The sequence below is a fragment of the Callospermophilus lateralis genome (assembly GCF_048772815.1).
Source record: "Callospermophilus lateralis isolate mCalLat2 chromosome 5 unlocalized genomic scaffold, mCalLat2.hap1 SUPER_5_unloc_2, whole genome shotgun sequence".
In the NCBI taxonomy this organism is placed as follows: Eukaryota; Metazoa; Chordata; class Mammalia; order Rodentia; family Sciuridae; genus Callospermophilus; species Callospermophilus lateralis.
This window is the reverse complement of record NW_027510148.1, coordinates 1837382-1862063: the sequence shown is the minus strand read 5'-3', so window position 1 is coordinate 1862063 and position 24682 is coordinate 1837382. Positions and strand designations below refer to the sequence as shown.

The following is a 24682-nucleotide window of genomic DNA, read 5'->3' as shown; positions in this document are numbered from 1 at the left end:
TGATGACGAGCATGCAACGTCATGCCCAGCATTTGTTGGGGCTGTCTTGCAGCCACAGCTGCTGCTCTCATCAGCTCAGGTCAGCTGACCTTGCCTGGCCCAATGGCCTGGCTTTCGTGTTCCTGGTTTGGGTGATAGGCCAGGCATAGCAGCAGCAGTGTCTCTTGCCCTGCCCAGCCCTCTCTGTGCCCATGCTTACTGCTGGGACTTGGGTGACCCCTCGGTCATGCCAAGAGCCACACTGGCCTCATGGCTCTTTAGTTAGCAGACTAGTGTCCACGGGGGTCTCGAGCATGCAGCAATGCTGGGTACTGCAGGTGTGTCTGGAAGATGGAGACCTCATATTCTAGGGTAAAAGTGGGAAATAAATGCTGGGAACATGAAGTCCATGAGGTAGTGTCAAGGGCCCACAGGAGTGTGGGGGTGAGGTGTTAGTGAGGAAGGCCTCGGCGGCATGAGGAGGGGGCGAGCCATGGAGATGGTGGAGAGGATTTAGGCCACAGGACCGTGAGCGTGAAGTCTTCCCTAGTGACAACGAGCGTGAGAACCAAGGCAGTCCAGCCATGCGGGCAAGGTGGGGGCGAGTCCAGGACATTGAGTTCAGGCCTGGGAGTCGGTCACCCATGAAGCACCTGGGCTTGGCACAGGATGACACTGGAAGTCCTGTCCTGAATATGGGGACGCTTGCCAGGACGTGCACGCCTGCATTGCAGAGAAGCACACTGAGGAGAAGGATGAAGTTGGGGGGCAGCCTCAGCGATGCACCCAGAAGCCGCAGCCTTGGGTGGGAGCACTGAGTTTCTGGCTGGGTCTGCAGAAGAGGGCGCTGCATCTGTGGACAGTGAGGACAGAACACCACACCTGAGGGGTTACGTGACAAATTCCTCCAGTCCTGGAGCCTGGTTGTGGGGTTGCATCAGGCTCTTGGTGGGATCTGCCACCTGGAGTGTGGTGGCACCACCTCATTGTAGCCACACATGGCTGGGAGACTGAGGCGGGTCTCCTGTCCCTCATGTGGCCTCTGAGTCCACTTTTGAGGGCTCAACTGTGGGTCCTTGCTTTCTCCCAGAGGCCCCCCTCCAGATGCCATCCTGCTGGGGGTCTAGGTGTCGGCACAGGCGCTTCAGGGGACACTCAGGTTCAGGTAGTAGCAAGGCGACTCTGTGCTCTGACTTGTACACCCTGAAGCATGAGGCGGTGTAAATTGGGATGGGGAAGATGGTGGGCAGAGAGGTTTTCAGCAGGAGGTGAGGAATCTGCTTAGGCAGACTGTTGAGACCCCACAGGGGACAAGCCTTCCTCCTCCTGACAGACGGCAGCACCCTGTGCAGGGGAGACGTGACTTCTGTCACAGCGCCCACGACCGGGTGTGAAAAATGCTCCACCTGAGGGTTTTCCTAAGATGTGGAACTACATTCTTGGAAAGATGTGGATTCATGCTAGAAAATAAGATAGGAATTTGAACAAATCAATGCAAACCCAAGCCAAATCCCAGCCACCTGGGAAGGTGGCCTGAGAGCACCACACTGCGTCTGGTGGACCCAGGCTTCAGGGCCAAAAAATCTTGCCCCCAGCACTCCCCTGATTTAAAATTCCTCACTTGGATGGAAATGAAGACCTTTATGCTAAATGAATACCGTATGTTACCACATGATACCATATGAATACCACATGATACCATATGAATACCATATGATACCGCATGAATACCGTATGTTACCACATGAATACCATATGTTACAATATATATACCGTATGTTACCATATGTATACCCTATGTTCTTAACTCACACGTGGAACCTGAAGAAATTGAACTCAAAGAAAGGAGAGACAGGAGGGCGGGTTACCAGGGAGGGAGAGAGTGGGAGATGAGTGCTCAGGGCTCGGAGCCTCAACACATAGGCCAGGTATTCGTGTCCCCGAGACCTGCTGCAGCACATGATGAGCATGGCCAGTAACAGAGCATGCATTTCAAACTCGTCACGCAAGTCGGTGTCAAGAGCTCCCACCACAGGACAGCGCAGGGCGACGAGGAGAGGGCTGTGTAAGGATGCAGCTCAGTTAACACACGTGTGTGCACCCTAACTTCCCTGAGAACCTCCTAAGTGTTCATGGCCACAGATTGTCCATTTTCAGCTAAAAATACAGAAACAAGGAGTTTAAATGGAAGATCTACAGAGAGACGGTTGGATGTTGATTAGAAAAGGAAATAAGACAGATGACATAGTCTAGCTCTATTAGGGCTCAGACAGGCTGGATGTGGGATGGGCATAGGAAAGGTAGCATGGATACAAGTTAGCAGATGGTCTGTTAGAATGTCAAAGAATTTTAATTTTGGATGTCAAATTTTAATTCCTAATAAAGAATGAGATACATAAATACGTACAGCTAAATGTGCACCTACATGTATGTCTATGAATTTCTGTGTGTACAGAACTTTACCCCAAATCTTGAGAGAAAACCGTTTTCCCATGACTTCACTCTGGGCAGAGCACGGAGTCGCTCTGTTCTAATGCTCTGCTTGCTGTGAACGTGCTCCTCCACACAGGACCCTTGTGAGTGCTCCCTTGACCTCCGAGTTTCTCAGCCTGTAGATGAGGGGGTTCAGCATTGGGGTGATCACCCCATAGAGCATAGAGACGAGTCTGTCTCTGGCAGGGGAATGTTGGCTGGAAGAGGGGCGGACGTAGGTGAAGATGGTTGTGCGGTAGAAGAGGCAGACTACCAGGAGGTGGGACGCACAGGTGGAGAAGGCTCTGCACTTGCCTTCTGCTGACCGGATCCTGAGGATGGTGCAGATGATGTACACGTAAGAGACCAGGGTGGTCAGGAAGGCGCTGATTCCCAGCATGCCTCCTACCACTAAAACAAGCATCTCTGTCATGTACGTGGAGGAGCAGGAGAGGGCCACAACCTGTGGGATGTCCAACTGGTTGACCAGGTTGGACTTGCAGAAAGAGAGGCAGAAGGTGGACACAGTGTGCAGGAGAGAGTTGAGGAACCCAGCTGCCCAGGTCCCACACACCAGCTGGACACAGCGCACCTTGGTCATGATGAGGGCATAACGCAGAGGAAAGCATATGGCCACGTAGCGGTCATAAGCCATGACAGCCAGCAGGAAGACTTCGGTCCCCATAAAGGCCACCAGAGAATAGAGTTGCACTGCACACCCAAGGAAAGAAATGCTGTTCTCCCCGCTCAAGAGGTTGTGCAGCATCTTGGGGACGGTGGCTAATGGGCAGAAGATATCCAGGAGGGACAAATTTGCCAGAAGGTAATACATGGGAGTGTGCAGCTTTCTCTCTGTGCAAAGGGCCAAGAGAATGGCCCCATTTCCCGCCAAGGTGATCTGGTAGATGACAGCAAAGACCACAAAGAGAGGGTAGCGCACCTCGGGGAGGTCGGAGAGTCCCATGAGCACAAACTGCGTCACTGTGCTGAGGTTGCCCACGTCCATCTGCTCCCTGCACAGGGCCTTCCTGGAGGGAAGGAAGCCAACAAGCCCGGTTATGTCTAGAGAGCAGGGAGCCCGGGGCTGGGGAGCTCTGGAAAGCAGTGGGCATGTGGTGAACATGACCTGTCAGCCCTGCTGACCAGGAGGTGCAGCTATTTGAACCAGAAGGTGCAGCTATTTAAACACCTGTTGGACACAGCTGTACTCTTGCCATTTCTTGAAATAGTCCTGCTAGGTTCCTTTTCCAGAGGACGCTGCCTGAGCACCTGGGGATTCTGGTGCCAGCCTTCACCACCCTGTGGGAAGTCTCAGTGGAGCGAGCTCTGAGCAGGGCTCTGTCCTCTGCTGGGACACTTGCCTTGTGCTGCCCTGGGTGGTGCTATCCTTGGTACTAGATTCCTTAGAAGGTCCTGGACATTCATATTACCTGTTATAGGTATTTATGTCTCATATATTATCATTCTGATTAGGAGTGCAATTATTGATATGTGCACTTAAATCAGAATTAGAATCCGCAGACATATGGAGAAACATGAGGTGAAGGAGTGGATTGCACTAGAAGTACCCAGACCTGGAAGAAGTCAGCAGGAGCATCCCCACACAACTTCCAGAGCGGCCTCCGGGGTCAGCGTGGCCCTGCCCAGCCCACAGAAGCCCAGTGTCACCACTTCTTTACAGGAAGCTTCACTCAATTCCACAAGTAAGCACTGTGGATTTTTTTCCCTCTAACACTACATGTATGCAATGGAAAATTCAAAGATAAGACTGGTCAGAAAATAAAATACAAAAGTTACTTTCTCTGGTCCTCATATGATCTATTTAGCTAGGTAGCAGCTGGGAATGCTTTCTTTTTCAGAGAACATGGGTGTTACCACTTAGACACAAGGATACATTTCCGACCTGGCAAGAAATGCTTGTAAGTCTGCTTTTCTATTTCCTGTAAGACTTGGGTAAGAATTGCAAGAGTTCTATTTTTCCCTCCTCAAGTAACACCAGGTTTGTTAACACTGTTCTTTGGAAATAAACAGTTTTTAGTGATCTCTTCGAATCAAAACCTAGGGAAGAAAATTGTTATAAGTCATGGATTGGCAGTAATTGTTCATCTGAGGAGGGATGTGTAATGAGGGAGAGAATGGTTCAGGGAAAAGCCACCTGTCAACTCAACTCTTAGGTCTGGAATGCTCTCAATTCCACCAAGTTTAAAACTCCTGTCTACATCTTTATGTATTAATATCTTTAAAATGTACTTGTATATTGAGAGCCATCCATGGGCTGAGTGTGGATTGTATTGCACATCACAGCCAGTGAGGGGATGGGTCTGGCACTGGAATGTCCCATGGCCCCCCACAGGGATAGACTGCCTGGTGCAGGTGAACTTCCCCCTCAGCTCTACCAAAGGTCCCACATAGCACTGGAGATTGGGTGACCTGCTGTAGCCGCACAGCCCCTCTGAGATGGGTGTGACCGACCAAGATGCGAGTCAACCTGCCGACTGCAAGACATAAGGAAGCAAGACTCCACCCTGAAACCTTATCCCTGCCTTTGATGTGCCCCATCAGTCAACATGGGAGCCATTCCTAACTGTCTGGCTCCAGCTCCTGTGTGGACTGGACCTATCAGGGACTCCCCTGGTGAATCTGTCTTTCTGACCTTGTCTTTTGTTCTTCATTAATTATTCTAGGCTTTAATTTCTCAGGTAGCTTACATCCTCCTTGGCAGGAAGAACCCCCAAACGAGGCTCTGACGGCCTGGCCATATTAGTACATTCAAGTGAATAAATAAGGCACTTTTCTAACCCGGGGAGCAGTAACTTGAGAAAGTGAACACTAACTTCCTAGATAGTTACTAATTTTCTTTCTTTCTTTTTTTTTTTTTTTTGAGAGAGAGAGAGAGAGAGAGAGAGAGAGAGAGAGAGAGAGAATTTTATTATTTATTTATTTTTTAGTTTTTGGCGGACACAACACTTTGTTTGTATGTGGTGCTGAGGATCGAACCCGGGCCGCACACATGCCAGGCGAGCACGCTACCGCATGAGCCACATCCCAGCTCACTAATTTTCTTTTTACATTTGCAAATTTGACTTTAAAAAAAAAAAACAGCACTATGAGGAATGAGTATCATTCAGATTGATAACATGCTCCGGTCCTTCCTCAAAGCTACATAATCAACAATTATCCTCCAAAAACTGTTGCATTTTCATTAAATTTTGCACTTGATTGTTTAAAACTCAATAAAATTTCCTGATTTGACATGTGGAACGTAGAATTTGCTCATGTGGTGAGGGAACTTGTGTTTGGAGTAGCAATCTCCTTCTACTAAACTTAACTAAATCCTGTTTAATCAGCCATCTAATTAGAAAAATAAGAGTCATATTTTTTTCAGTGTTTTGCTGAAGAAGAAGTTCCAGAACCTTCCTTGTCAATGTGAGGAATCAGGAGTTGATGGACTGACTAGAGATTAAGAAGAGTGCTCATGAAATGCAGCCTTATATGTGCTCTAGGTGGCCGCCTGGTCACCCACACCATGGGAACCCACATGGGGGCTGGCGGGAATTCCTTGGGAAATCACCCAGATATCCCACCCTCCATTGTTTGACTTACCCCTCTGCATATGACCCAAGTCATGTACACCGCACAGGAAGCTTTTCTCTTTACCAAAGAGTTACTTCAAGTTTCCACTAGCTAGAGAACAAGAGAAGAAAATCATGAAGCACAAATAGCCCACATATAACCTAAACTTCCTGCAATTAAAATGACTTATTTTACCATATGCATATCAAGGCAATATGACTTTTAAGTATTCTTTTGTAGGAGGTTATATTACCCATAAAAAATACTCAACCAGGAGGCCAGATGATCTGGACAGCACATCACATCAGGAAAGAAAAGCAAACTCATGGCTTGCATTTGGACACAGTCAGGAATTTAGCCTGGTTTATATTGCACCCCTTTTCCCCTAGGAAAAATGACAGTAACGATAATGACCCTAGGGGGAATACTCCTCTCTTGCACATGATCCAAATTGAAACCAACTGACTAACAGAAACTCATAGCTAATCAATCTCAGGAAGTTTAAAAATGAGTCTAAATCCTGTGAGTGCCATCTTTGATTCTAATGATGGCCCTGGGTGAGGTAAAGCAAGACATTTCCTGCTAATGCACTTGTCATCAAGAGCAAAGAGTATTGTTGTCAAGGTGTCTGTATTCATAGCAATCATCCCTCCAAAGTAGGATCATATCATCAGATACTGACACATGTGCAGCTCCATGGCAAACTCCACACGACGTCTATGTACCACTCCACGTCTCCTCTGTGAAGCTGTGTGCCGCCCACATGACACCTACGCGTGCAGGGTCAGACCCGTGGGTGTTAGTGCACCCAGTTCCAATGGTGACCCCAACTTGATTTCCTAGTTGGGTATTGATTGAGTAATAGAAAAATCTTTGTGTATAGGTCAGATAGATGGCAGACAGACAGATGGATGACAGAAGGACAGATGGATGATAGGTAGAGAGCGTTTGCAATGACTGAATGTGGTGAGGACAACATTAAGTAAATGTTAACCCATTTCACTGTTTCAATAACTCTAATTTCAGACTCAACAGGACCAAGTCAGACACAAACATCAAAAGGAACAGAAATACAAGTCCCCACGGCTTCTGTCTGCTCTGCAGGGAGGGAGCCACGGCTGCGCGGACACAGCTTCCACCTGAAGCAGCCTGATTCCCGTCACCATGGGGTGCGCTGCATGTGCGCCACATGTGTGCGTCAGCCTGGGAACCCTCCTGGACTGGACCTCAGGACACTCACTCTCTCTTCAGGTCGCACACTGGGAGTCTCTTGGTACCTCTTTCTCTCACAAGCCAGGGTTGTGACAAGAGTCTCCCAAGCTGCCATGGACATTTCAGTACAGTTATTCCAGCTTTTCAGAAGGGATGGTCTTGTAGAAGAGGGAGGTTCTGCGGCTCTTAAGTGGAATGGTCTGTGGTTCCCCCTGGGTGCCTCTGCTCTCTGCAGGCCAGATGGCCAGATGATCTTCCTGAACGGAAGGAAGGTTCTACTGCAAAGTCCCACCCGTGTCAGCTGGCTTTCCACGGTCGTCAAATGCTGGAGGTCAATCAACTTAATGAGAGAAAGGCTTTGTTTTGGCTCCTGGTGTAGGAGCTTTCCCCAATGGTCATTTGTCCCTGCGTCTTCGGGGGCCTGTGGCGAGGTACATCATGGCGGGACTTGAGGTGGTGGAATCTGCTCACTCCTGGCATCTGGGAAGCATGGGGATGCAGAAAGGGACAGGGCCAGCATCTCCAGGGCATGTCCAGGGTGGTGACCCTGCTTCCACTGGCCCTCCTCCACTACCCAAGCAGGCCACACTGCAGCCCAGGCTCTCACCACCCAGGCCCTGGGGACACTCCAGGTCCAGTCTGAGCGTCGACCTTTACTTCACTGCTCTTGATGTTTGTGTTCAGGTCTGTCCATGTTCCTACGCAGCCCTTTTCTGTAGTGGGTGCCTGTGTATTTAAAATTGCTGTGCGTCTTCTTGACAGGAGCCTTCTGTCGGGACAGAAAGACTCTGTCTCCAGAGCCGGTTATAATTCAAAGTCTGTGGTGTCCAGGACACAGGACCGCCCTGCTGTCCTGTATTCACCACTAGGGCGTCCTCTCCTCCCACCTCTATAATGGTGCTGTACAGAGCTCAGGTCTCAATGCATCCATCTGTCTGCTCACGGTCAGTTTCCCCAGGCCTGCTCCAGGTAATTAAGCAAAATGGACACTTGTCCTTTTCTCCACCATGTTCTCCTGCAATGACCACATCCTTCTACTCCTCAGTATTTATTGCCTGTCGCATTTTTTAGTGATCTGCTTTGGTCTTTTCCTCTTTCTCTTTTGCATATCTATTTAAGGTTTATTCTGTTTTCCTGACAATGCTCAGTTATCCACAAGTGTGTTTAAATATATCTCACTTACTGTCCTTAGAACGGTTACTTTTACTTTCTGTTAGGCTGTTTGTCGACCCCCCTTTTTTTCTGATTACTTGCAGGGAATTGCTGTGTTCTGGGTTATTTTGCTTGATTCCAGTTTTGGGCTGGTGTAAGGGCCAGGCACTCACAGCTTCTGACCTCACGGCTGGTGTCTGCTTCTTACTCTTTCATCACTTCTGGTGCGTTTGAATCACAATTAGAATTAATTTTTATTCATATACTTGAAATTATTTAATGATAATAATAATTCATGGTAGTTATAGTATTAGATATAACGCATTTGTTATTTTCAATAAAACATGGAGTATTTAGATCAAGCTAAAGTATCTATCATGTTGAATATTTAACCTTTGGAAAGGGACATTTAAAGCAATATTGGAAGACAAAAAATTCAAATTTTAGCAATACTCATCGCACTTTCCAATTTACCTCAACAAAAAAATTGAACTTTTTCCTCAAAGCTAACTCCAGCTTTGTGTTATTCCTCCTGTTTTGTTATTTTTGCCCATAATTTCCTTGGCTACTCAAGGTTTTTGTGGTTTTACATAAAATTAAATTTTACATATCTATAAAAATGACATTAGAAATTTGTAGGGATTACATTGTATCTACAGATTTCTTAATATGGTAATTTTAACAATATTAATTCTTCCTTTAATTCACAGAACATTTTAATTATGTAATCCTGAACTCCTTCTCTGTCATTCCTTCTGCTGTGCTGGCCATGGGTTCAAATCACATAGCATCTTGATTGATTTGGGGCACTCTCTTCCCTTGTCTTTTCATGTTGCTGTGTGTCTTCCCTTCTATCTCTGTGGATCTTAGATGTTACTCTTTTACCCTATAGGCTTATGCCCTGTAGGGATACCTCTCCTTTGAGGTGAAGGACAGTGTTATCAGATCCCAATATAAACAATATACACCCTAAAAACTGATGTTTGCCATTAAGACACTTACAGTTTAGTCACAATGTCCAGAAATGGTGAATTCAATTGTTATCTACAATATACTCAGGAGATTTGTAAAAGGGTTTACAGTTTCTGATGGTGGACAAAGAACCAGGGGCAAGGAGTAAGATGATATGCTGAGGAGGTAGGGGGTGAGGAGATAGAGTTTTGTATCTTAGAAAGTGTGAAAGAGAAATCTAAAGAGGAAGGTTAGTGGCAGGAGAAGGGAGAGGAAATAAATTTGGGTAGACAAGTAAGTGGGAAGACAGTAGAGTACATAAAACAAACACACATTCATATTAAGAAAAATAAAAATATAAGATAGTAGAAACTGATGGGAAAAAAAGAAATAAAGAGTATACAACACAGGTGTAATATGCTAGTCAGAAGTCCCAGTCCTCAGTATCCTAATTCATGCAAGCAAAGCACTTGGTTTCACATATGTTGGGGATGTGAGGGTGGGAGAATAGAGAGGGAGAGGAAAAAAATCTTGAAGGAAGACACAGGGATTGTTTGATGGAGATCAGTATCTTTCCTGCTTCCCTTCTCATCCAATAGATGGGGTCGTCTGTTGTTAACTGGTATCTCCACCCTCCGCATGGTGAAGAAACTGGGTAGAATGTTGAGAGCCACAGCCGAAAGGGGCCCCAGCAAACTTCCAGCTGCCAGCAAACTTCCAGCTGCCAGCTGATGATTGGCTCACAGCGGCCCCAGCAAACTTCTAGCTGCCAACTGATTGGCTCCTCTTCAGTGATGCTCATTGGGCTGTTTCCCCGCCCTTTCAGACCATGGAGCTGCTCATTGGGGGACTTTTTTTGGCTCTGCCCACTCGACCCAGCCAATCAGCCTCAAGAGCAGGAGGAGTGGGGGAGGTTGAGAGGCTTGTGGGAAGCCGGTGGTGGCAGTTGGGCTCTGAAGGTTTTTCCTGAGGAGCTGTGTGGTTTGGCATGTGTGTTCTAAAAATAAAGTTCGTTTCTTTTGACAAGTGGCTCCTGAATTGTGCCCAGCCAGACTGTGGCAGTAGAAACTGGGTCCCCGGCCAACCAGAGTTCCAAACTGGGAGTTGCCCCTACTGAAGATGGTGATGAAGGGGATCCAAGATGGAGGCGCCTGCTTTCAGCGGTGGGCTGTCAGGTTATGTGGGAGGAGCTGTGATGGCATTGGACGATGAGTTCAGAAACAACTCTGTGGTGTGCAGTGTGTGGCTGTTGGCTGACTTCAGAGCCTGTGGGAAGTTCTCGGGAGCAGGCCACTACGTGTAGGGGACTATCTCTGCTGCTGCAGAGTTCCAAGATGGTGGTGATGGAGCAGCCCCATGTTGGTAGATGGGGGTCCCCACAGGAGTGGTGGCCAGATTCCTGCATGTGAGAACCTGCCAGGTGTCCTGTGGGGGGAGTGGCATCAGCGATTTCTGCTCAGGTGAGTGGCTGAGAGCTCTGCGCGGGTGCTGATGGTCCCACTTGGTTGCCCAATAGTCCTGTGTAGGCCAGTAATTGGGAGACCTACTCTGATGCGGAGGCCTAGAGCCCTATATGGGCATGGTGGCCCTGTTTCCCTCCAGGGAGCAGGAATATCGCAGAGAAGCAGTATTGTCACTACTTGAGACCCAAGTCAGGGAGCGACACAGAATGCTGCCTCCCTCCAGCCCGCCATCTTGGATCTTGCCCAATATTAATTCTTCCAAGCAAAGAACATAGGATACTTTGCAATGCATTTTTTTTAATTGTTAAATTTTATTTTGGGTTGACACATCACAATCGTACACCAGAACTTCAGGGAGACACCTTATTTCCAAACCATAACAAGTAGTCTACTTTTCTCTTTTGTGGAACCTCCATAGACATTCATAAGAGTTATGCTGCTAATTTACTTTTCTGAGCAGAGGCTGTTTGGGACATAATTAGGATGCTCAGAATTGAAAAAATATTTTAAAAAATAAATAATTGCAGACCAAAAGTGGTGTAATTAACATAAGTAGTAGTCTGGAAAGAAATATTTCCTGTTTCTACAGATGACAGAAGGACAGAATGAAGCAGAAATGACAGCTCTCTAGTCACAGTCCATGAAAATGCTGAGACTCAGGGATGGGGAAAGCATGATGACAAAGTCACACAGGCGCACATGGTGGAAGAGTGTGGCAGATGATGACCAGGAAGGAGAGAGAGAGAGAGAGAGAGAGAAAGAAATATATAGAGAGACTCCACTTACCAGACAAAAATATAAACCCCAAAGTCATGGCCCCAGTGCCCCATGTCCTCCAGCCACACCCACCTGTGTCAGTTACCACTCAATTAATCCCATCAGGTGATCGATTCACTGGTAGGGTTAGGGCTCTCACAATCCAATCATTTCCCCTCTGAACCCTCTTGCATGTCTCCCACATGAGCTTTTGGTGGACAGCTCACATCCAAACCATAACAGGGAGCATGGCAGGGTGAGAAGATGAGCAGCCAAGAGGAAGAGGTGGAAGGAAGACACATAGATGGAGGGTTAGGACAGATTCAGACTCAGGAGAGGTGGAGGCTGAGATATGAGTACATGCACGGTGGGCAAGGGCCCAGGTGAACTTAGAATAGCTCAGCTTTCGTCCTATCCACCCAGGATCAACAGTCCTCCTTTCCTCTCCAAGACGTTCACTATTGGATGCCAAATGTTAGGGTCCCAAAGTTTTGAGATGGAGATACACATAAATGGATAGGTCAGCTGAAGTTACATGTGGGTGCACAGATAGGGATTGTAGACGTTGAGGGGCAACTATTCTATAAATTCTTCCCATGACTTCACTCTGGGCAGAGCATGGAGTCGCTCTGTTCTAATGCTCTGCTTGCCGTGAACATGCTCCTCCACATAGGACCCTCATGAGAGCTCCCTTGACCTCCATATTTCTCAGGCTGTAGATGAGGGGGTTCAGCATCGGGGTGATCACCCCGTAGAGCATAGAGACGAGTCTGTCTCTGGAGAGGGAGTCTTGGCTGGAGGAGCGGCGCATGTAGGTGAAGATGGCTGTGCCATAGAAGAGGCAGACCACCAGGAGGTGGGACGCACAGGTGGAGAAGGCTCTGCGCTTGCCTTCTGCTGACCGGATCCTGAGGATGGTGCAGATGATGTACACGTAAGAGACCAGGGTGGTCAGGAAGGCGCTGGTCCCAAAGATGCCTCCTATCACTAAGGCAAGCATCTCTGCCATGTACGTGGAGGAGCAGGAGAGGGCCACAATCTGTGGGATGTCACAGTAGTACTGGTTGACCAGGTTGGACTTGCAAAAAGACAGGCGGAAGGTGGACACAGTGTGCAGGAGAGAGTTGAGGAACCCAGCTGCCCAGGTTCCACACACCAGCTGGACACAGCGCACCTTGGTCATGATGAGAGCATAACGCAGAGGAAAGCATATGGCCACGTAGCGGTCATAAGCCATGACGGCCAGCAGGAAGACTTCGGTCCCCATCAGGGCCACCAGAGAATAGAGTTGCACTGCACACCCAAGGAAAGAAATGCTGTTCTCCCCGCTCAAGAGATTGTGCAGCATCTTGGGGACGGTGGTGGATGAGCAGAAGATGTCCAGGAGGGACAAATTTGCCAGAAGGTAATACATGGGAGTGTGCAGCTTTCTGTCCATTCCAAGGGCCAAGAGAATGGCCCCGTTTCCCGCCAAGGTGATCTGGTAGATGACAGCAAAGACCACAAAGAGAGGGTAGCGCACCTCGGGGAGGTCGGAGAGTCCCATGAGCACAAACTGCGTCACTGTGCTGAGGTTGCCCACGTCCATCTGCTCCCTGCACAGGGCCTTCCTGGAGGGAAGGAAGCCAACAAGCCCGGTTATGTCTAGAGAGCCGGGAGCCCGGGGCTGGAGAGCTCTGAGAAGCAGTGGGCAAGTGGTGGACATGACCTGTCAGCCCTACTGACCAGGAGGTGCAGCTATTTGAACCCCTGTTGGACACATGTCCTTTACAGTACTTATGATATTTCTTAAAATATTCACCCTTGCTTCCTTACCAAGAGGAAATCTTCTGAATAGATGGAGAAATTTAAAATCTACCTTCTCCATCAAACATTTGAGGGGTTTCTGCTGTTCTGGGGATTGTAGAATTCAGTGGAAATCCACCTTCCCTTTGACACCTGCTTTGTTCTGCTTTGTATTATTTCCAAGTGTTTATTTTTATAGTTTGTCTCAATACTAAGACCTTGACATAGAAGCTGTGCTTTGTTCCTTGGTGTGTGCACTTCAGTAGACACTAAGAATTAGCACTTGAAAGGATGGAGAGAGTGTGGTGTGATAAGTGGTGCACGCCCTGCTCTGACAGGCTCTTCCCATTCTGAAAAAATCAAAGGAAGGATGCTTCTTCATCTACAAGTCATCATCACTCAAACATAAATATAACTTAATAAAATTAAACTCACCCTGAAGACATAAACCAACTTGTTTGAAAGTGTCTGTCTGTCTCCATTCAGGAAATTATATCATGTATATGTGTGTAAACACATATATACTCACATTGTTCACACGTACCTTTTGAATATAAAACTTGCATACTTAGCCACATGCTTAATATATTTAGTGAAATAAGGTGGCTTAAATTACATATGCTAGAACATGTTAGTTTTATTCATTCTTATTTAATTTTCTAGTTTCACTAGTGTGTCTCATCAGAGTTCACATAATTGCAATTCTTAAAACTATTTACAACATGACTTTAAATGAAGGTCTACGGGTCCACACTTGTGTGAGGTTTTTCTATCCCTTTGAAAACTGGTTGTTTTTTTAAATTTTCTTTGTTTTTTAATTAATTAATTATTTTTTAATATTTTTAGTTGTAGATGAACATGATACCTTTATTTTATTTATTTATTTTTATGTGATGCTGAGGATTGAACCCAGTGCTTCACATGTGCTAGGCAGGCACTTTACTGCTGAGCTACAACCCCAGCCCCTTTCATTTATTTTTTAACACACACATTTGACTGGAAATTCAGAAAAGACCGCTAGAGCACAAAGTGCAGAAGTCCCTGTCCGTGACCCCCCCTTCTTTCTGCATTGCCTGATAAGACGATTGATGACTTCTTTGCTCAGGTAAAATGCATAATTAATGCGACTCATACACAGTGATTTATTTATACAAACGGAATGAAACTACCTCCTCACCCTTTCTCCCTGCAGGATTTAAACAGGAATCATGGATCCTACTTAACACGTCAGTCCTCCCTCCTCATGGAGCGTCCACAGTGAACCATAGCTACATAGCACTCTCCATGATGAGCTCTCTGTCTCGTGGAACATACTAAAGAACATTGCTGTGATAACCATAAAGTCCTTGGGTATTATTATGCAGCTTTGAAAAAAAAAAGGAATTCCACTGAATGAAAGAAAATGTTAAAACAGGAAACATCTACTGGCTGGGGTTGTGGCTCAGAGGGTGAATGCTCGCCTACGTGGGAGGCACTGGGGCCCACCCTCAGCACCATATAAAATAAATAAATAAAATAAAGGTATTGTGTCCAAATACAACTAAAAATATGTATTAGAAAAAGAGACCATTACTGTGACAATTCTACAATTCTCCAATGTCCATGAGTCTATAGAGATATGTAGTTTCAGCTGGCCCACCTTTTTATATGTAACACTTTGAAAATGAAATAAAAACATAAATTAAATGAAGTACTTTTTATTTCAAGAAAATTAGTGTCTTCAGAGAGTAAATATTCATTTTATATTAAATACTTGTTTTTCTTTATATACACACTGAACAATTTGGTTTTAAAACTCAGGGTTATGAGACACGAGTCTATAATATCTTTATAACCATGAACCAACTTTCAGTTACACACTCAGCTTGTCCTCGAAAAGATAATAAATCTCCTTAAATTTTGCACTTGAATGTTTAAAATGTGTTCAAGCTCATGATATAGAGTCCAGATTTTTTCCTGTGAGGATCTTCCTACTAAATTAAACACAATTCAATCCTAGGCATTTGCCATCTGATTAGAAGCACAACTTACAGGTTGCTAATAATAATGACTGGGGATGAAGCTCCGTGAACTTTCCCACTTACCTAAGGATTCCAGAGCCCTACATGCAGAATCGGGTTCGTCCTCAGGACAGGCATGCCATGTGTGATCTGTGGTCACTTGGTGAAGCAGGGGCAGGTGAGAGAGTGAAGGACACAGGCAGAGATGGGCTTGTTGGAGTCAGAGCCAGGGGCGTGGTGACCATCAGGGAGAGGACGTGCAGCCAGGGTCAGTCCACCAGGAGCTACCCAGAAGCCTGTCGCCTTAGCAGTTCTTGGCCTGCCCTTGGGCACATGCGGTCAGAGCACAGTGAACCATACGTACAGCTTTTCTCTTCAGCATGGGGTCACTTTTGTTGTCCAATTTATACAGAAAAGAAAAGCATTGACTAAGCACAAACAACCACTGATAGATGCTAAGATAATTTAAAACACATAATTTTCAGTATAATGATATCAGAAAACATTATATTTCAACTTTGTTTAGCAAAGAAGAATTTTCTTTAAAGCTTTATTGCCAAGCAACAAGTTATATAGCTTCCCTTTTGACTCCGTGGGTTGTACCCAGTAAAAAAATTTAAAAACACTTCTAAAGGGTACCTGCCACCTGGTTGGTGGCATCTCAGTGCCTGTTAACTCTCATGATCCCATTTCACAGGGACACACACTCAGGACCTTGGGTCAGAAACAGTATCTAGAGACCTCTGTGCCTCACATGCAAAGGTGGTGGAAATGCACAGTGTGGGCATGTTTTATGAGTTGAGCTGAACTATTTTTACACATGTATTTAGGTACTCTAAATAACTGAAAATGTTCTCTTTGCTTGTTTAATGCTGTTTTAACCGGCATCTTAAATGTGTGCATTTTCACCCTATATTATCTTCACAAAATCCAACAGCTTACCATTCAACATCCAGAATTGAACACACAATTTTCCTACCTTTCCTGGTCCACAGGTGTCCTCAGCAATACCAAATTTCAGGAATAAAGCCAGATGAGCAGAGAACTAAAAGCACATCAGTTAACCCAAGCCACTCCTCAGCTCCAAGTGAGGCTCCTGTTCAAAGTCGCACTGTAGTTTATAATGTCCCCACCTCCCCTATGACGACAGTGCAGACCCAGGTGGGAATAGCTGCACAAGTCCCAGTTACTAATGCAGTTGTGGGCACTCACAGCTGAGCAATTTCACATAGGTGTGAAAATGGACCTGAACTGTGGAGCGGTGACGAAGGGTTTGTTTTAATTGCTTAGAGTGAAAGAAAACAAAACTTTTCCCACTGATTGTATGACCAGACAAAGGTGAAGAAGAAATTGATGTTTTCACAATAGTTTGCTGTAATCAGAGTAATCATTCCTGTAAAATATCATTTCACTACCAAATTGGTATATATTCCATTCATGTCAGATAGGGTGAACAATCTTATGCACAAACATTCATTTTTATGTTGTTGAGATTATTTACCATAAGCATGGAAAACTGTTGTTAGACACAAAGTGGTTGGAATTTCAAATTGATTTAAGCCTGTAATCAATAAATCAATTTTCTTGTAGTATACTGATTAGAAATTAAAAGAATCCGTGTGAATAAATTTTGTGTCCACATGTATACAGGTAAATTCATAGAAAAATCAATATATTACAGTTAATAAGTCCAAGTAAAGGAAATATAGGTGTTTGCTGTATCATTTCATTTTTTAATATAACTTTGAAACTTTTCAAAATACAGTACTATTAAAAAATCAAACACAAACATGAAAATAATACAGGGAAAAATCTGTCTTGCATTCCACCTGCATGTCCACATCCTTAGTAACTAAACTGCTGACTAGTGTGAAAAGAGCCCACTCTGAGTTCTGTGCCATGGGTGGGGTGTGTGTGTGTGTGTGTGTGTGTGTGTGTGTGTGTAGAGACATATACACATGTATTTTATCCCACATGCTTTCCTTCACTGAATAGTCAAATGTCAGTTTTAATATTGATCAGGAACTGGAAAATAATGAACTGTTCTGAATTATAAATTATATTCTGAATAACCTAGCCAAATTCTTAGCGACAGAAGATGGAGCGAAGGTTGGTGAAGGCCCGTGGAGGGAGGAATCGAAAGTTGTTGAGGGTTTGGGCTTTCTGTCTTGCAAACTGAAGAGTGTTTGCAAGTGATCTTTAGACTTAAAACTGACAAAGACAGAATGTTTTATTTTAGGTGCATTTAATCATAATTCAAAAATTAAATTGAAAACACAATCCACATAGTGAAAAAAAAATTGCAAAATACCTGGCTGATAAGGGAGTGACAATTAAGGTACACGGAAATTCTCATAACTTATAACTCAAAACGCCCAGCTAAAAGTAGGCAAAGATCTGAATGGGCGTTTTTTCAAAGGAAGGTTTACAAATAGTTAAAAGCACATGAAAAGATGCTGCATTTGATTTACAGAAGATTGCAAATAGAAACCAGGATGAGGTGTCCCTCCACACCCAGGAGAATGGTGAGAATCAAGTGAGATGACAGAAGCTCTGGCAAGATGTGGAGAAACTGGAACCGCACCTCGCCTCTCACAGTGACCTCAAATAGCTCCTCCATTTGGGAAAACAATGTAGCAATTTCTCAAATGATTAAATGTAGAGTTATCATGAAAGAAAATCAAGAAGTCCACTAGTAGTGAGGAATCCCACTCCCAAGAGGAAGGGCAAGAGGTCCATACAAAGACCCATACGTGAGTGTGTACAGCAATGTCATTCACAGTGCTGACGACTGGAAAGCAGGCAAGTGTCAGCAGCAGATCAGTGGATAAACGAGTATCCTACACGCACACAATGGAGTAATGCTTGCAAGCTACACCTCTGATGAGGTATCACGAACCCATTCCTAAGAAAGAAATAATCCCACAAGTGGGCAAAGGCCTGGCCAGCCATTTCTGAAATGAGACACTCAAATGGCCGACAGATGCACAAGAAAGAGAAGCTCACTACCACTGACAACGTAGGCTGCAAATCGAATCCCCCGGACACTCCCTCACGCAGGGCAAAACTACTGACACCAGGAGAAAAAAGCTTCCGTGTGCTCAGGGGTGAGCACTTGCCTAGCACAAGAGAGGCCCTGGGCTCCATCCCCAGCACTGTGAACAAACAGAGAGACCATATGTGTCCTCAAGTGGAAGAAGGAGCCCTTGTGTCCTGTTGGTGAGAAGACACCTTAAGACAGTCGTAATGAAAAACAGCACGCAAGTTCCTCAGGAAGCCTCAGCCAGGAACACACAAGGTCCAGTAACCCCACTCCTGTGGGAGCTGGAAGGAGCTGAAGGGGACATCTGGGAGGGGACATCTGCCATCCGCGCTCACCGCAGTGTGTTCACGACAGAGAAGGTACAGATGGACCTCGGCCTCCACCATCCAATGAACAAATGGACCTGAGGTGTAAACACACAGTGGAGAAACTTCAGCTTCAAAATCAGGAAATCTGTTACGACAGCACAGTGACCCTGGAGGACACCATGCTGACTGAGGCAAACCAGGCACAGAAAGGCCAAGCTGTAGATCCTGCTACATCCTGGAATCCAGAAGCGTCAGATTGCAGGAGAGGGTAGGACAGGAGACGGGGGGTGCCATGTGATGTGACATCCAGGCATTTTAGGCAAGGTTTGCAAACACTCAGATGCACAAAACTTAACACCACACCATCATGAGACTTGACAAACAAGCCATCCTGTAACTAGTTAACTCCCCAGGAGAGTTTTATGCAAAATGCTTTGTATCCAAAAACCAAAATTAGTAGAAGAGAGAAACTATTATTTTCTTCTGAAAATATCTTTAATTTCTGCCTTAGGACAATACCATGAATTCTTGTATATTTCCCTTGCTCGTTCTGCTATTCTGGGCTGGTTTGGCTGAATGATAAGAAAAATATTGCTTTGCACTTATACCCGATTCAAAAGGGAAGGACTATTTTAATCACACTTTTATAGAATTGCTAGCATTCTTCATTGATCCTATGCCAACATGCAACAATTATGATTTCTAAAAGAATGGTTGCAATTTGGAAACTGAGTGTGTTCAAGATTAATGAACTTTCTGTGTTCTGTTTTAAGTTTATTTAGCTTTTGAAACAACCCATGCAGAATAAAGAGAATAAATTAATTTTATAGCCAGACATGAATTGGAAAATTTATTGAATCTCTTGCGATATACAAAACATTTTTAGCACTTCCCTTTATTAAGTGTCACACACAAAGTGTTTCTAAAAATATTAGGAATTTAATGACTCTCAGTGGTATGGCCACAGAATGAATCCTTGCCAGTTAGCAGCTGGAGGAAACTCCGCCTCCTTGAAGGTTGAGACAGGTCTCCAGAGGTCAGCAGAAGCATGACCCTGGCTGTTCTTATAAAAGACCTGGTGTCCCTATACATCATTCAGCAGCAGGGCTGTCCTCGGGATCTGTGCATGAGTCTCACTGAGAAGCAGCTTCTATATTTCACTCCCTGACCTCATCCCTCTCCTTAAATTATGCAAAAGCAATATTTCTGCAAGGGAAGTCAGCTACGTGGTCCTGGTTCACAGGTAAGCTTGTGCCTGTCATTTGTGCAATTCTCTTGGCAAAGAAATAGCTTGGTAGACTCCAAAATCTAAAGCATACTTAAATGTTTCCACTTCACAGATGTATATGAGTTCACAGAATAGAGTTTTAGATTTCTGTGTTTATTTTAGGCAACTAGTTCTCTCTCTCTCTCTCTCTCTCTCTCTCTCTCTCTCTCTCTCTCTTTCCTTTTTTGCATCAGAGATTGAATTTAGGGGTGCTAGGGCCTCTTTTAGTTGCTGAGGCTGACCTTGAACTTGCCATCCTCCTGCCTCACCCTCCGAGCCACTAGCATTACAGGCATGCACCACTGTGCCTGGCAGAGGCAACTAGTTCTTAGAATGCTCCCTGAAGGCCTTATACGTGCACTGTCCAAGTCAAGGGGCCTAAGCCAAAGTGATTGAAAAATTCCCTTGGAACAGAGCAGCAGGCCCCATGAAGGAAAAGTTTCCTGAGCTTGATTCAGAAGGTCAACCAGGAAATCTACATGCAGAAGAAAGCTATGATGCCATTTCATGGAGGTCTAGTCATACAAGCAAAAGTAGTGTTTAAAATGGAAAAAAAAAGATATTATTCCAAGGTACCTAGTGTGGCTATTATGATGAATGATTTTTATAAAGGCTGGATTTATGAGGCATTAACATGATAATGCAGGTCATTTATATATCCTGTTGTGTTCAAGTGTTAACAGTGGTGGGGAATTAGCAACTTGGTGTATTCTATTGCCCTTATTATAAAACTGTGAACCAAGTAATTCCAAGTATCACTGCACACATGCGGGGGAGTGGGCACCCTGGATTTTCTGTACTGCACAGTAGTCAGGAGGCCGTGCAGGTGCACCTTGAAGGGTAGAATGTGAGGTGAGGTTAGCACGGGCAAATGTGAGCATTCACCTGGACCAAAGAGACAGCGGACAATCTGAAGAACCAAGAACATGACAAGATTTCTACTGGTCCCTGCTAGGGTGTCACCTGGTGAAGGACACCAAGAACAGAGTGTGGTTTGCAGCTGCGACCTGCAGGGCAGTCAGTATCCACCTCATCCACCCACATGGGCTTCTGGCTAAGAATATTCTCTGATCGTGGACTCTCTTCACCTGGTAAAAGGAGGCTGATGGAGAAACTGTGTACAATCAAAGCAATTAGCATAAAATATTTGCTAAAACACTAAAAAATCATATCAATATATTGGGGTATGCACATCGTTACTTTTATGCATATGAAGGTAGAAAAATCATAAATGTTGTTCTGATGGCCAATAAGTTACATATAAACTGTTTTAAAAAGACGAATGCTAACATTTTTATCAGTATTATCTCTCAATCCTGGATTTTTTAATTGATGAAAATAGAGTCATGCTGCGATCAGATCTTACCATACAACTAATTTTAGTCTTGAGAAGATAGGTTTAAACAGATTGTTTATGATTTGAAATGCTTCAGAAGGAGTGCAGGTAATAAACTGAATTTGAGACGGTTCCTTGAGAGCAAGCGTATTTAGCAAAAGCCATGAAACAAGCAGAGCAAGGTCCAGAGGAGGACTGCCCTCAGGGGACTAGATTCCTGGCCCAGGACTCCCTGGTGAAGGTGTGGAGGAGGGGTAGGCAAGGGAGCTGGCCACACCTTGGCAACCAGAAGCGGACCTTAGGTGTTGGATCAGACCAGCTCTTCAAGGTGATGGGCTCAAGCCTGGGTTCAAGGACAGTGGAAGTGAAGGGGCTGCTCCGCCTACCTGGTCTCCCTCAGATCCACTCACCTCCAGGGGAAGCTCAAATTCACCCCCTGAGCTGGCTATGGAACCACTTTCCAGAGCAGCCAGCCACCGCTCAGGGGCTCAGGGCATGCTCAAGGCAGAGGGCGACCCAGCAGCTTTCGAGAATGTCTGGGATAACCCCTCAGATGGAGGGAAGGGGGATCCTGATCATGCCCTGCCTCAGGGTGAGGGTTTAGAAAGTGGTTCTACACCACAGAGTAGATGTATCAACAAGTGGAAGGGATTGGGTTTCATTTTGAATACTTCATGTGCTTGGTTCTCTCATCCTAGGAGGATTAGAAAGAGTAGGGTATCAGTAGATTCGGGGAAGAAAATCCAGGCAGAAGGAGAGCATTCACCTGACCTTAATGCCTTACTCCACCCACCTAGGTTGTGTGTCTTTGGCTGTGGCATCCTCTCCTTGGCCTGTGGCTCTGAGGACAGCTCACTAGCAGGCATGGACAACGTCACCTCCTTCACCTACTTCCTCCTGGTGGGCGTCTTCAGCTCCCCAGAGCTCCAGGTTTTGCAAGGTCTGCTGTTCCTGGTGATCTATCTGGGAGCCTTGACGGGGAATCTTATCACCGTTGCTCTTATTGTGACAGACTCACGCCTTCACGCTCCGATGTACTTCTTCATAAGCAATCTGTCCCTCTTAGACCTTGGCAGCATCTCGGTGATTGTTCCCAAATCCATTGTTAATTCCTTGACAGGCCGTCGGACCATCTCACTGCAGGAATGTGCTGCACAGATCTTCCTTTACATACTTTTTGCCACTGTAGAGTTTGCACTCCTTGTGGTCATGTCCTATGACCGCTACGTTGCCATCTGCCACCCTCTGCACTACGGGCTGGTGGTCACGCCGCGCATGTGCATTCAGGCCGCGGGTGGCTCCTGGGCCTGCGGGCTGGTCTACTCTGCCATCCACACAGGCTCCATGTTCAGGCTTCCCTTTACAAAGACCAACCTGATCCACCAGTATTTCTGTGATATGCCTCAGATTTTGAGGCTCTCATCTCCTGATGTCCAGTTTTCTGAGTTCGTCATCATTGCCGCAAGTGTTGGCCTCGTGGTGGTGTGTGTCGCCTTCGTCTTGATGTCCTATATCAACATATTCTCAACCGTGCTCAAGATCTGTTCGGCGGAAGCCCGCAGCAAAGCCTTATCCACCTGTGTCCCACAGCTGGCGATTCTCCTCCTGTTTGTGATTTCTGGGTCAGTGGCTGTCTTAGGGCCCGTGGCAACGGAAGGATCCCTTAAAAATCTACTGACAGCCATGTTCTACACCATGGTCCCCCCCTTCACCAACCCCATCCTTTACAGTCTGAGGAACAGGGAGATTAATGCTGCACTCAGTAGGATGTTCAACAGGCATACCGAGTTCCCAATCAAAGATTTCCTTAGCTAACAACAAATATCAATTTATCACTAGAGAGCAGTCTGACTTATGTTTGATTCTCGTCAGTTGTGTTATGCGTTTGCTGTTTACACTTGTGATGGTGAACTACACAGTTTGGTCTTCATTTTCTTGCTTGACGCTATATTGTAAGTGCAGCTTCCTGAAACACTGAGGCCCGAGGCCAGCCCTTGTGAATGCCCACGTGAGCAGGTACACGTGCTTTTCAGAGAATTCTGGGCACTGGGTGTTGCCACCCTGGAAGAGCATGTGAGAGGTTGGGCAGGGAACTCCCACTGTTCACCCTCACACTGAGGCTGGAGCAGAGATAAGTGATTAGAGCAGGTGGCAGGTCGACAGAGTGCCAGAGAAATGGACGGCGATGGTTGATCCAAAAGGGCACACTTGCTAACTCCCATCTTGGATTTGGTTTCTGATTGTCAGATAGTTCATATAAAGTCACCTTGATCCTGCTCTGACTCAAGGTAATGGGATGTCTGGCAATCGGTGCCAAGGTGCCTAGTTCTCAGGGTAGAGGAGCGTTGGCCAGGATAATAACACAGACCTCCCTGGCTGGAGACTGCGGAGGCCAACACCCTCCAGGGCTGGGTAGCTCGTCCAGTTAGGACCCGTGTGCACAGGCCAAGATGGCCCAACGGTGCCTCTAGGTCCTCAGCATGTCACAGACTCTCACTGTGACTGTGAATCTTCTCCAAACCTGGGCTTTGCTCGGACACTTATGGGTAGAATCATACGGTAGGGATTTAGGGGTCTGATCCAGAGCTCAGAGGTGGTGCATCGGTGGGACTCCCCAGAAACGTTTCCTTAAACCCCAGTTAAAACCTGGGACTCAAAGGAGTCAGAGCCATCAGTCTCCTCTCTGAGCCAAACTACGGTCTCCTTGCTTTTTTTCTTTCTTTTCTAATAAGCTTTGCTATACTGTTACCAACTCTTGTAACTTGATCAAAAATCTTCTCTTTTGAGAAGACAAGCACCCACAACACAAAGCCCTCACTGGTAACGCAGGAAGACCCCTAAACAGGGAGGAGATCAACACTGAGACCCTTTCCAGACCCCTGAAGTTGGCTTCCCCCAGGCTCCCAAATCCATATTGCTTTGCTCAATGAAAAACAGGACATAAACCACCCACCCTCAGAGAGATTGTAGTTGAGAAGCTTTTGGTTTCTTCCTGAGCTCTGAATGAAAAGATGCCCTGCTCCTTTCATTCAAACATGTGAGTAATGAGGAAAAAGGATTCAGAACATAGAATAGAGACAGATGAACCCTGGGATTGGAATTAACCTGGAGAGCAGCAGATAAGGAATGCTCACCCGGCTGGGTGCGCTCTTCTCGTCAGGGGAGACACACAAATCCACGCTCTTCCAGATGGATGTAGTTTTACTTTTCTGATGCCCAAGAGCTGCGTCCTGATGACTAAAATGCACATTAAGGACTTTTTGTTTCCAACTGAATCACCAAGTGTCCTCTTTGTAGTTCAGAAGCATACGGGAAGACTCAGCATATAGGAACCCAGCTCAGTTAACGCAGCCTGGGACCTGACAGCCGGCCCTCTATGACTGTG

At 45.8% G+C, this 24682-nt stretch overlaps 2 protein-coding genes and 1 pseudogene across 2 annotated transcripts; all 3 read right to left on the bottom strand.

The window, feature by feature from the left end:
* The window catches only part of LOC143639848 (E3 ubiquitin-protein ligase TRIM58-like), a 305237-nt pseudogene that overhangs the window by 173630 nt on the left and 106925 nt on the right, over nt 1-24682 (bottom strand).
* LOC143400169 (olfactory receptor 5V1-like) lies at nt 2510-3457 on the bottom strand. The gene has a single exon (XM_076857490.2). It carries the CDS (start codon nt 3455-3457, stop codon nt 2510-2512), a length of 948 nt encoding a protein of 315 aa, XP_076713605.2.
* LOC143400168 (olfactory receptor 5V1-like) lies at nt 12193-13146 on the bottom strand. The gene has a single exon (XM_076857489.2). The coding sequence runs from the start codon at nt 13144-13146 to the stop codon at nt 12193-12195; it is 954 nt and encodes a 317-aa protein (XP_076713604.2).